A 13,707-nucleotide genomic window follows, 5' to 3' on the forward strand; every position below is an offset into this window, starting at 1 on the left:
CACCCTATAAATTTACCATGGCTAATCCATCTAACCTACACACCTTTGGACACTAAGGAACAATTTAGCATGGCCAATCCACCTAACTTGCTCATCTTTGATCTATGGGAGGAAACCAGAGCATCTGGAGGAAATCCACACAGACACAGGGAGAATTTGCAAACTTCACACAGACCCAAGGCTGGAATTGAACCCGAGTGCCTGGCGCTGTGCTACCATTGTGCTACCCTGTTGCTTTGGTCAGGTTGCTGCTATAGAGATGTTGACTTGAGCACACATTTCTTTCTGGGATAGCATGCTGTTGGGTCAAATTGTATAGGGCCCAAATTTGTATGTATGTTTGAGACTCCTGTCTGACTCAGGTGAGCACCTTGTAAGGCAGAAAGATCTGGTAAGTAAAACTTACAACTGAGTTTCTAACCCCCTTCCCTCCCCTGCAAAATTCTGAATTGAGCAAATCAACCATCATTAATTCCTGTACTGTTGCCTTTTGGCAAGAATAAAAATTGGATTTATTTTTAAATTGGTATGCAGGTAGGGGGTGGAGGGGTGGGGAAGTAATTGTTGGGGCAATAAGCACCAAAATTGCTTTACTGAATAATAATGTTAGAAATTAACAAGTCAAGCTGAAACAAGAGGGAGAAAATGTTTCAGCATCAAGTGAAAAAAGGAAGTGTGGAGTTGCAAGTCACCCAAAAGCTGAGATGAGATGAAAGATTTATTTCCTGGGAATGTATTTCATTTGCACTTGGGTGGGTGTGAATGATTAGAAGTTAAATTCATGTTAGTCAGCATTCAGCAGAATCAATGTAATGCTCCAAAAATTCTGTCAAACCTCAGTTTAAACTTGTTAGGATTGGCAAATAGTTATTTTCATCAAAGTGAAATTTTAACAAAGTTAACAGAAAGGCTTACTTTGCAAAAAAAGGAAAAGTTTTTACTCTGTAAAATTAATGGGGCTGTAGTCCACCAAAGCAATATATTTAATAGGAAATGTATTAAAAATGATGCATTAGAATGTTATGATATTTGACAAACTACTATGACAATAAGTGAGTTTTCACCTAATGGTGATGGGCAGAATTTTCCCAAAACAAGTTCAACGGTGAGAAAACGAGAATCCTCCGTGCTGATCTTTTCCGTGTGCTCTGGATCGCAGACTTTTGGCATTCAGCCATTCTTCTGGATAGCTGGGAGCTTTGCGCGGTACTGGGGGCGGAGGCCTAAACATATTGGTGAAAGCAGCCTCAGAGCACTTGGGCACCATTGTGGTCGGGTGCCCAGATCAACTAGTGCACTGGGAGACCTCCTCCCACCCCTCACAGACATCGGAGACACCTCCCCATCTTTATTTCTGGCATTGGGGCATCAGGGGGCTCCAGATGGATTCCCTAGCAGACTCCTGACATGTCCCTCCCTCCGTCATGACCCCGTTCGCAATCCACCCTTGTATGAACCTCCTCCTGCAGAGGCCCCCTCATCATAGCCCTCCACACAGGCCCTACATCCCCACAGGCCACACCCCAAAGGCCCCACCCCCATGCCACTGCCCCTAACATATTTAGTGCCTGGTGGGCACAGCCAATGTGCGCAGTGGGCAGTGTCTGATGCGCACTGCCAAATGTGCATGCCCCCGACTACCCGGGGGCTCCAATGGCCTACAATCCCTCTGACCTGGCTATGGCATTTAGTCTCCACTAGTGGCATGATGTCACTGTACTCCAACACAATCTACAACCTCATGGCCTGGCATATCCCCCTCTCAATCATTACCACCAAGCCAGTGGATCAACCTTGTTTCAATGGAGTGCAGGAGGACATGCCAGAAGCAGCACCAAGCATACTTAAAAATGAGGTGTCAATCTTGTGAAGCTACCAAACTACCAAACAGGACTACTTGCATGCCAATCCGCACAAATAGCAAGTGGTAGACAGAACTAAATGATCTCACAACCTACGGATCAGATCTAAGCTCTGAAGTCCTGCCACATCCAGTCATGAATGGCGATGAGCAATTAAACAACTCACTGGAGGAGGAGGCTTCACAAACATCCCCATCCTGAGTGATGAAGGAGCCCAGCACATCAGTGCAAAAGATAAGTTTGAAGCATTGCTGCAATCTTCAGCCGGAAGTGGATGATCCATCTCGGTCTCCTCCAGTGGTCCTCAGCATCTCAGATGCCAGTCTCCAGCCAATTCGATTCACTCCATGTGATATCAAGAAACAGTTGGAAGCACTGGATACTACAAAGGCAATGGGCTCTGACAACATTTCAGCAATAGTACTGAAGACTTGTGCTCTAGAACTTGCCGCTCCCGTAGCTAAGCTCTTCCAGTACAGTTACAACACTGGCATCTACCCAACAATGTGGAAAATTGTCCAGGTGTTTCCTGTACACAAAAAACAGAACAAATCCAACCCAGCCAAATACCGTCCAATCAGTCTACTCTCGATCATCAGTAAAGTGATGGAAGGGGTCATCAACAGTGCTATCAAGCAGCACCTGCTCAGCAATAACCTGCTCAGTGACACCCAGTTTGGGTTTCACCAGGGTCACTCAGCTCCTGACCTCATTACAGCCTTGGTTCAAACATGGACAAAAGAGCTGAATTCCAGAGGGGAGGTGAGAGTGACAGCCCTTGACATCAAGGCCGCATTTGACCGAGTTTGGCATCAAGGAGCCCTAGCAAAACTGGAATCAATGGGTATCAGGGGGCAAACTCTCTGCTGATTGGAGTCATACCTGGCACATAGGAAGATGGTTGTGATTGTGGGGGGGTCATCTCAGCTCCAGGCCATCTCTGCAGGAGTCCCTCAGGGTAGTGTCCCAGGCCAAACCATCTTCAGCTGCTTCATCAATGACCTTTCCTCGGTCACAAGGTCAGAAGTGGGGATGTTTGCTGATGATTGCACAATGTTCAGCACTATTTGTGACTCCTCAGATACTGAAGCAGTTCATGTTCAAATGCAACAAGATCTGGATAATATCCAGGCTTGTGCTGGCAAGTCGCAAATAACATTTGCACCACACAAATGCCAGGCAATGACCATCACCAATAAAAGACAATCTAACCACTTTCCCTTGACATTCAATGGTGTTACCATCACTGAATCCCCCACTGTAAACATCCTTGGCATTACCGTTGACCAACAACTCAACTGGACTCACCACATAAACACAGTGGCTAGAAGAGCAGGTCAGAGGCTAGGAATACTGCGGCAAGTAATTTACCCCGACTCCCCAACGTCTGTCCACCATCTACAAGGCACAAGTCAGGAGTATGATGGAATACTCCCCACTTGCCTGGATGGGTACAGCTCCAACAACATTCAAGAAGCTTGACACCATCCAGGACAAAGCAACTCGCTTGATTGGCATCACATCCACAAATATCTACTCCCTCCACCGCCAAGATGCACAGCAGAAGTGCATCAAAGATCCTTAGACAGCACCTTGCGAACTCATGCCCACTTCCATCTAGAAGGACAGGGGCAGCAGGTACATGGGAACACTATCACCTGCAAGTTCCCCTTCAAATAACTCACCATCCTGACTTGGAAATATATTGCCATTCCTTTGCAGTCACTCGGCCAAAATCCTGGAATTCCCTCCCTAACGGCATTTTGGTCAACCCACAGCACGTGGACTGCAGAGTTTCAAGGCGGCAGCTCACCACCACATTCCCAACGGCAACTAGGGATTGGGAATACATGCTGGCCGGTCAGCGATACCCACGTCCCACAAATCACAGGATCTGAGGGGGGCTGAATGGAGGGTCAGGTCAGAGGGGGTGGGGGGAGGGGTGGAGAGGTGAGGATGCCACTTATTGCTGAGGGGTAGGTGGTACTTCTGCGACCCTTGGGATTCAAAACGCCAGATCCGCGTTTGTGAGGACCTGTAACAATGGCCACCTGCCGCACATCCCGATGGGAGGTGGGTGAATAGCGGGGGTCATTTGACTTGGACTGCAAGCCCTCTAATTATATTTAAATTGGTGCAATTGAATATTTATAGGCTTCCTGCCCACTCTGGCTGGGAATCTAATCGACGCCAGCAGTGAGGCCTGGGGAAGTCGCAACGGGTTTGGCGACTGGCGCAAAACCCACTTTCCAGCCAACTCCTGATTCTCCAGGCCACCGTGACTCGCGATCGGGGCTGAGGGCTCATAGGGTAGAATCTTAAGAATGCTGAGCAATTTGGTGCTTTCCATCCTGAGAGTTGGCACGTAGCTCGTGGAAGCCCACTGCCATTTAATGCTCACCTGTGTGTCTTCTCTTACCAGTTAATAAATTATATTGCTCCAAGGTGTCTCTTCTATTAAACTATCATTTTTAGTATTAGTAAACCTTGATAACATCAACAGCATTGCTTTCAACATTCAATTAAAATCATAGAGAGCAAACGAGACTTACTTCAGATTATTTATTGTGATAGTGACTACATCCAATGTAGTCTATGATTATTATCACCATTATGTACACATTCTGTGCCAACCAGTGATGTGAAATTCAAAACAGTGCAATGTTATTTTTATTTTGGAGAAAATGAATGAATTAATATACCTAATAAATTCAAAAATTTACTTTATCAAATTGCACAATACATTCAAAGATGGAAACATTACAGTGGAATTATGACCCTGCAATTGGACAAATGCCACCTAGTATCCATCCTTCAGGTTCTCCATATTAATTTAAACACCTACAGATCGTGATTTTTTTACCTTCAAAATAAAGCAAACTCTAGTTGGATGAAAGCAAATCACACTGAGAGTCATGTAAAGTGTGTATTTTCAAAATCTTCGCTGGGGCATATTTAGATTTAATGTTTGCTCATTCTTGGAACAGCCAGGTAGATTATTTAATCAAAGTTCTATGAATCCCGAGTCTTTATTTTGCACTTAGTTACAGCCTCTGAAGGAATGTTTGGATGTGTACTGAAGGCAGTCCAAAAAGCATCACCTCATTTTTTAACATTAGACTAACTTACAGTGCAGAGATGAGAGATTTACAGACTCTAATTGACGATGATGAGACTGAATATTTGGGCTGCTTGCTAAGCATCAAATTTTCATTTTCAAGTACTTGATTTTCCATTGCTTTACAGAGCTGAATTGAGATGATTTGTGGCTTTAATAAAAATGAAATGTTTTTTCTGGGGTACATGTACTTAACAGATACAGGAGATGATCGATCCTACTGACAACTCTATTACTTGAAGCCATGACCCTCAGAAACATCTGGTACGCTCACTGATGCTCTATATGTGGAAGCAACTGCAATGGTTTCAGAAACAAGGAACTGATTATTAGGGGGATTAGATCCACACACATTGCAGTCGATGCAGCTGACACTATCACTTTGCCTGCTGCTACCCTGGATCTACAGTTGCCAGGGAGTCTACACGTTAAAGTTCATAACCTAATTCAGTCTGAGTACCTATAGAACCAACGCCTCAGCTACACAGTCTGCACTGCAATCTTTGCTCTTCAGTATCAGTAAAAAAAAAAGGCCCAGACCATCAACACACTCAGAGATAAGTGGAGTTCGCATTTATATTGAAGGCAATGTCAGCTTCGCCCGCCCTCAGATCCATTAAACAATACATTTTTCAGCATCAGAACTCCTTTCCTCCATTAAAAATTTACACAAGCACTGCTGCAAAAATTACACCTCTGCGTCCACAAAATGTCACCACAGTACGACTGATACACTATCTGATACAGCGGCAGCTTGAGTCGTGACACATTCATGCACAGCAGCACTCCAGTTGTGAACACTCTAACGTTCCTGTTGTCAGTCATATGGTAGCATTAGATTTTAGTTCTTTAGTTGAATTCTGAAAGAAGGGAATTAAATACTGAAATGCAAAGGCAACCGTCACTTTAAGACACCACCCAGAAAATAACGCATCATATTTACTGATTGCGTGAGTCATGCAAAGCATTAAATGCACCGGCATTAATAAATTTTATTTACCTTCAGAATGACACAGTATTCTCCTTCGGCGTACATTATTATTCCATTACTCTGCAGTGTCCTCAAGTGCAGCCCCAATTTCAGTTCATCTCTTTTGCTGTTTTCTGCCACTCGATACTTAATGTAACTGTTTCCAGCAAAACTAAGGGACGCATGACCTGAACAGATGAAAGAAAACCATTGGGAAACATTAAAACTGTATTCATGGGAAATTTGTGAACACATTATTCTGAATACATCATGATAGATTTTAATACAAAATGTGATAAAATCTCTTTGCACTTTTAATAAAATAGAACATCATTGATGAATACTGTTCTTTATGGCTCATTTTGAAGCACCTAACCAAATTAGTAACAGCTTAGAACAATTAGGTATATTTACAGAAGAATGCTGCTAATATAATTGCAGAATAGACAAGCGGATTGGGGACCTTCTGAGGGACAACGTGAAAAGTACAGAGGACGGGATTTTCCGGTGCTTCCCACCAGCTGGATCTTCTGGCCTTGCTGAAGGTAACCCTCCGTGGCAGATAACCCGGTGGTGGGACAGGGCGAGCCATACAAAATGGCGCAGACATCAGCGGAACCACAGATCCCATCAGTGGCCAATGGCGAGCTGCCTCCACCGCCAAAAACACGCCATGAGAGGGGGGTGGGGTGGGAAATCCTGCCCAGAATCCCTACTATTCAATTGGTTTTTCCATGACTTTGCTATCCAACATGATCAGAGCTACATCACGACGTAAAGAAAGTTAGCTTTCAAACATTTTTTCCTAATGTTTATCTACTTTTGGTATGAAGATAAGCTTTTCCAAGTTATTCCTATCACAAATTCCTGAGAACAAAATATATCCTAGAGAACAATTAAAGCTGTGTTAAAGAGCACCAGGGGAAGTTGAGAGGGTGTTTGGGTGAGGGCTGGATGGCTGTGTTTTTAATTTTATTAAAATGTTGGACCCAGTGCTGGTTCATAGAGACAGGTCTTCTACCCAACCTGCCCACACATCCAGTAGCTTCTGCACATGTTTAAGTTTTAAGTTTATTTAGTAGTGTCACAAGTAGGCTTACATTAACACTGCAATCAAGCTACTGTGAAAATCCCCTAGTCACCACACTCTGGCACCTCTTTGGGGACACTGAGGGAGAATTTAGCATGGCCAATGCACCTAACCAGCACATCTTTGGAGTGTTGGAGGAAACTGGAGCACCCAGAGGAAACCCATGCAGACATGAGGAGAATGTGCAGACTCCACACAAAGAGTGACCCAAGTCGGAATCGAACCTGAGTCCCTGGTGCTGTGAGGCAGCAGTGCTAACCACGGTGCTACCGTGCTGCCCCTATTCTGTGGACAATGGGCTATCTCCCAGAGAACCCCATCACCCTGAAGTGAAATCCCAGCTTCTGGGGCACCTTCTCCCAGGTTGCATTGCAAGACTTGGAAATGTCCCGACCCTGCAAGCGAAAACTGAGGCCTAAGGTGGTGTCTAAGGTAGGGTGGCACTTATCACACCAAATGCATTGAATGGCATATGTAATTCTATATAATTGTATGGTTAATTCAAGAATGATTAACATCTCAAATTAATTCTGATTTTGTAGAAATAAGAACATATTTATACCAGTTTAAGCAAATGTAGTGACTACTTCGTTTAAATAAATACAAATATATTGAATATAAAGAAAGAAAAATAAATAAATTAGCTTGCATTTATGTAGTATCGGTCACACACTAGGACACCCCAAAGTAATTCAAATCCAATAAATAATTTTGTAGGTAAAAATGGCATCCAATTATCATTGGAATACTGATTTATTATTATTGCAATTAGGGAACAAATGTTAGCAGATAACTTATTTTTTATGACATGTATGTTGACAATTTCAAGGAAACAGAATTAAATAGAGCTGAGAAAAGCTTGATGTTTTGTTGGCTTATAAGGACCAGAACATTCTCCATGTAAATGATAAAGGATTATTCTGCCAAAGAGAAGTTAACCTGCCCTATCTCCTTAAGGGCAGATAGTGTTATTGCATTAAATGGATCATCCACAAGCACATAATGAGATCAACAGATCAACTGGAGAGGCAGATCTTGAAGCACAGCATCCCATAATTTATCTGAAAATCAATGTTTTAAAAAAATCTCGAGTCTCAGACACTGTAAAGGAAAGACTTCAGCTCAGCAGTGTCAAAAATAATTGCCTGGCAAACACACTGTTTGTACAGTGAGTTCCTCTTCCTTAAAAGCACCAGTCCTGTTTCTTTAAAGAGTTTGCATTTACAAAAATATGGATGGGATTTTCCAGCCGCACTCGCCCCGAAACCGGAAAATCCCACCCAAGCTGGAACCTTTCCATGGTCCGCCCCTCGCCTGCCACGATTCCCGTGAAGGGTGGAATGGGAAAATTCGACCCATTGTGTTTCTCACCTCTTCCCCACCTGGCTGCAGTGTATATAACTGCTACAACCATCCAATTAGACTGTCATACAACATTGGTCAGGCTGAATGGTCAAAGAGCTACATTAAGCAACAGAAGCTACAGCCAACAGCTGCTCACCATCTGGCTGTTGACAATAAACAACTAAAACCATGATAGCAGCAACTCCAGTAGGAGCAACCATTGTTCTATATGTATACACGATCATGATAAACTCAACAGAATGGAGCTCAAAGTTTAAGTGAACGCAATAACAAATTATTTCATTTGAGTGCCTCAGGGAACTTGCTGTTACTTTCAACATTAGTCTGATGTTTAAGTTTGTAATCATTCTCAAATTCAGACACATTTAAATGTTTTGGATAAATAAATGATTTGGATGCTTCCAAAAGGCTGGTTGCATGGAGGCCTGGATGTGACTCCCTCAAGTGGGAAATCTGACTCTGCAGGACCATTTGACCCCAGTGCTGAGTTCAAACTGGCCCCATTTTTGCTGCAGCAAGGATTGTATCCCACAGTGTGGGAATCAGGAATTTTTAGAGTACTAAAGTCCAGCCCTTTAAAAAATAGCCCTTCTGAGAGAGTTGAAAAAAACTCAAGCTGTCTGGTTATTTAAGTAACCAACCTTTTAAAAACTGAAAACAAAACAGCATGGCTATCTGCTGCCATTGGGATTTTACCCATGGGGCCGGGGGGGGGGGGGGGGGGGAAGAGATGTTGGGCAGCCCAATCATCTGCGGGCCAATTGATGACGACTTAATGACCTGCTCACTGCTCGGATTTTATCTGCAGTAGTGGGTACCAATGTCAGGTATCCAGGCCATCAAGGAAACCTTGTGCCTAATGGAGGCCCCCCAAACGTAGTTCTACCTCCCAGCATTTTCAGCACCGTGCCTTGAAGAACCCAGCTCCCCATCCAAACCAGGGCATTCTATCTTGGCCCTAGCAAAACCCTGGAACTTATTTCTATTTACTGGCTCAATAGCCACCAAATAAATGACCATGGGGCTAGCTGGTCAAGTGGGGGTGGACTCACCTTCGGATTTTATGTTAGGGGTTGTGGCCAGTCTATGTGTGTGAAATTCCAGCAAATATTGTTAAGTTAATAAAACATCACTTTGTTCAATGTGTTGTCTCCTCATCTTCCACTCAATTCAGTCCATAGAAATCATAGAAATCATAGAAACCCTACAGTGCAGAAGGAGGCCATTCGGCCCATCGAGTCTGCACCGACCACAATCCCACCCAGGCCCTACCCCCACATATTTACCCGCTAATCCCTCTAACCTACGCATCTCAGGACACTAAGGGGCAATTTTTAACCTGGCCAATCGACCTAACCCGCACATCTTTGGACTGTGGGAGGAAACCGGAGCACCCGGAGGAAACCCACGCAGACACGAGGAGAATGTGCAAACTCCACACAGACAGTGACCCGAGCCGGGAATCGAACCTGGGACCCTGGAGCTGTGAAGCAGCAGTGCTAACCACTGTGCTACCGTGCCAATCTGAGCCATTTCTGTTAGTGATAATGGATCTCAGTAAATACAGTATCAAACAGGGCTAACTGTTGATGTTCTCCATTTAGAAAAAAATCTATGAGGGGATTTTCCGCCCCTGTTTTCAATGGGTGTGTATAGTGGAGTGGTTGGAGAATCCAGCGGGAGCCCCAAAAGGTTTTTATGGTGGCGAGATTTCCTATTGAGTTTGTTCCCACCTCTCCACCAGTGATGTAATGGTGTTACTGCCATGAAAGGTCAGGAACCCCACGAGCGTACATTACAACTACTTAGCATGTCTCCCCATGCATCATCCGCCCATGTATGGAATTCACTCCTGCCGCATGAAGTCAAATTGGCGGGGTTTACAACAGGATTTATAATATAGGGAACTGGCGAAAAGTTCAAGAAGTTCACAAGTAAGAAGAGTTCTGAGGATGGGGTGGGGGCAGGCCATGCCTGGGAGTGCCTCGGCACTGCCTTTTCCCCCAGCACAGCAGGGTGAGGGTTCCATTGTAGGGGGGGGGGGGGGTGGGGGTAGAGGGGGGGGGGGGCGGCGGGGGTAGAGGGAGATATGGTGGGGGGATCTTGTGCCCATGGCGTGGGTTGAGAAGGGAGGGGGAACTTCCTTTTTTAAAAATAAAAATGTTGCCCTGATCAGTCAGTAGCCGAGGACCAAGGTTGCTGGCAGGGTGGGTTCTTTCAGTGCCTGTACCACCAACATGATGTTATGGAACGTGCCTCTTAGGTGTTTTAATCCAAGTGTTTAAAAATACAGCAGGAAAATCCAGCAAGGCAGCTGGCGGGCTGCCCTGCACTTTTCCCACCGGAGCCAAATTGAACAATTCTGCCCTTAAGAAAAATTCCATCAACCTTTGGAACCAGCTTCATACTGTCCCTTCACGCACTTCTATATGGAAAAGAAAATAAATCTTTCAGTTAGATAAAGATGATGTTTTTAACTGATGCACCTTTGAAGGTTTTACATTTAAAAGCTTCACTGAATTGAAATACGTAAATGAAACGAAAATATTTTTTCTGAGCTGAGATGTACCAGCAGGTACCTTTAATCTGCCTTTCTCACCTGAACATTCTCCCAGGTTTCCTGGTGGACACTGACAGATATATGGTCCGCGTCCGATACCACCGTTAACACAATGCATGTCACTTGGGCAAGGTTTCTCTTGGCAAACGTCAGAAACAACAGGGCAGAGATCACCTATCATAGACAAAGAAACAGCTTACACAAACAGTTTTTCATGTTCATTACAGTACCATGCCAAACAATTTTCTGTACAAAGCTTCAACCAACCAGGAATGCCCTTATTCCCTTTCCCAAAAAAATTCAGATCCTTTTTTTAAAATAAAATCTCAATTTCAATGTAATGATAAGCTACTAGGAGTCTGAAAGTGATAAGCCATGAGCTTTGTCTCAACACAATCTTTTTCCATCTTGCAGATCAGAATCATAGAAACATAGAAACATAGAAGATAGGAGCAGGAGGAGGCCAATTGGCCGTTCGAGCCTGCTCTGCCATTCATTACGATCATGGCTGATCATCCAACTCAATAGCCTAATCCTGCTTTCTCCCCTTAACCTTTGATCCCATTCACACCAAGTGCTATATCCAGCCGTCTCTTAAATACATTCAACGTTTTGGCATCAACTACTCCCTGTTGTAATGAATTCCACAGGCTCACCACTCTTTGGGTGAAGAAATGTCTCCTCACCTCCGTCCTCAATAGTCTACCCCAAATCCTCAGACTGTCACTCCTAGTTCTGGACTCCCCCACCATTGGGAATATCCTCTCTGCATCTACCCTGTCTAGTCCTGTTAGAATTTTATAAGTCTCTGTGAGATTCCCCCCTCATTCGTCTGAACTCCAGCGAAAACAATCCTAACCTAGTCAATCTCTCCTCATACATCAGTCCTGCCATCCCCGGAATCAGCCTGGTAAACCTTCGCTGCACTCCCTTGACAGCAAGAACATTCTTCCTCAGAAACAGAGACCAAAACTGCACACAATATTCTAGATGTGGCCTCAGCAAGGCCCTGTATAATTGCAACAACACATCCCTGCTCCTGTACTCGAAACCTTTCGCAATGAAGGCCAATATGCCATTTGCCCTCTTTATCGCCTGCTGCACCTGCATGCTTGACTTCAATGACTGGGACACAAGGACACCCAGGTCCCGCTGCACACTCCCCTCTCCCAATTTACAGGCATTCAGGTAGTAATCTGCCTTCTTGTTTTTGCTTCCAAAGTGAATAACCTCATATTTATCCAAATTATACTGCATCTGCCACTGATTTGCCCACTCACCCAATCTGTCCAGATCATTCTGAAGGATCTCTGCATCTGCGTCACAGTTCACCCCCTCACCCAACTTGGTATCATCTGCAAACTTTGAGATGTTACATTTTGTTCCCTCATCCAAATCATTAATATATATTGTGAATAGCTGGGGTCCCAGCACCGATCCGTGGCACCCCACTAGTTACTGCCTGCCAATTTGAAAAGCATCCATTTAATTCCTACTCTTTGTTTCCTCTCTGTGAACCAGTTTTCTATCTATCTCAATACACTTCCCCCAATCCCATGTGCTTTAATCTTGCACGATAATCTCTTGTGCGGGACTTTGTCAAACACTTTTTGAAAGTCCAAATATACACATCAACTGGTTCCTCCTTGTCAACTCTACTAGTTACATCTTCAAAGAATTCCAACAGATTTGTCAAACATGATTTCCCCTTCATAAATCCATGCTGACTCTGTCTGATCCTGGCAATGCTTTCTCAGCTCAATGGCCAGAAACCTCTGACCTCGTCAGCATTCTCCAGTGCTGCTGCACTTTTGGCTGGGTGGAAAATTCTCTATTCTTGCTGGCAGTGGGTGGAAGTGAACACGATCGGATAATGCTGCCCAATATTTAGCTTTAGAAATTAAATTGAGCTCAACTGTTGTACCAGGCAGAATAACATCTCATTGCTCAAGTATTTTGGTATGAAGCATTTGGTGCACCTGACTTGCTGTCAGTCAGAATCTTCATCTGGTAACTTGCGTATGAAATGCACTAAGTGTCTCTCAACGAATGGTTCAATATCATTGATCAGATTGTTCTTTTCAACTCTAATTTTCATTTTATTTGGCAACAAAACTGTCTGTTAAATTGCTTGTGCCAAATTCATTCAAACATGTTATAGTTTTCCTTGAATTGGTTTTACTCTTTTGTTATCGTCCCTCATAAACTGCAAACTGATGTATCAGAACTTGAAACACTTTACACTTCACCCTTTGGCCATTAAGAAGCTGGGCAATAAATATACCGTGGTATGGAGTTTTTGCTCAACGGCATTAGTTTTTAATGACATGATTCAGGTACAGTCAGTGTACTGTCACAAAAACATTGCAGTATTTTAAGTACAACTGGCATTCAGCACAACACAATTATCTGTGATCCTTTGCATTCATTTGAAAACATCTTACAGAAAGCAAGTTGCATCCATCAACTGGCCATGCCCCATGGTGAATTAATCACCACTGCAAATGCCCACTGATTGTGCTCATTCAACAGCCTTCAGTGAGGTTTTAAAGATGAAACTAGTTCTCACAGAGTCAAAAATCTCAGAAACAGGCCCTTTGGCTCACCATTTCTATGCTGATCATCAAATACCAATCTATACTAATCCCATTTACCAGCACTTGGTTCACAGCCTACTCTGCCGTGGCAATTTAAGTGCTCGTCCAGATGCTTCTTAAATGTTGTGAGAGTACTTGCCTCCAC

The 13,707-nt window shown here is 43.9% G+C and overlaps 1 protein-coding gene across 1 annotated transcript in view; it reads right to left on the bottom strand.

Annotated features, from left to right (window-relative positions):
- LOC144499631 (protocadherin Fat 3-like) overlaps positions 1-13,707 on the bottom strand; it is a 696,014-nt gene that overhangs the window by 36,372 nt on the left and 645,935 nt on the right. Inside the window, exons 22-23 of the mRNA XM_078221804.1 lie at positions 11,005-11,139; positions 5,981-6,138 (exon numbers count right to left, since the gene is read on the bottom strand). Of these exons, the coding sequence (XP_078077930.1) occupies positions 5,981-6,138; positions 11,005-11,139 (293 nt within the window). The remainder of the gene's footprint in view (positions 1-5,980; positions 6,139-11,004; positions 11,140-13,707) is intronic.

Source organism: Mustelus asterias, chromosome 10, assembly GCF_964213995.1.
Source record: "Mustelus asterias chromosome 10, sMusAst1.hap1.1, whole genome shotgun sequence".
NCBI lineage: Eukaryota > Metazoa > Chordata > Chondrichthyes > Carcharhiniformes > Triakidae > Mustelus > Mustelus asterias.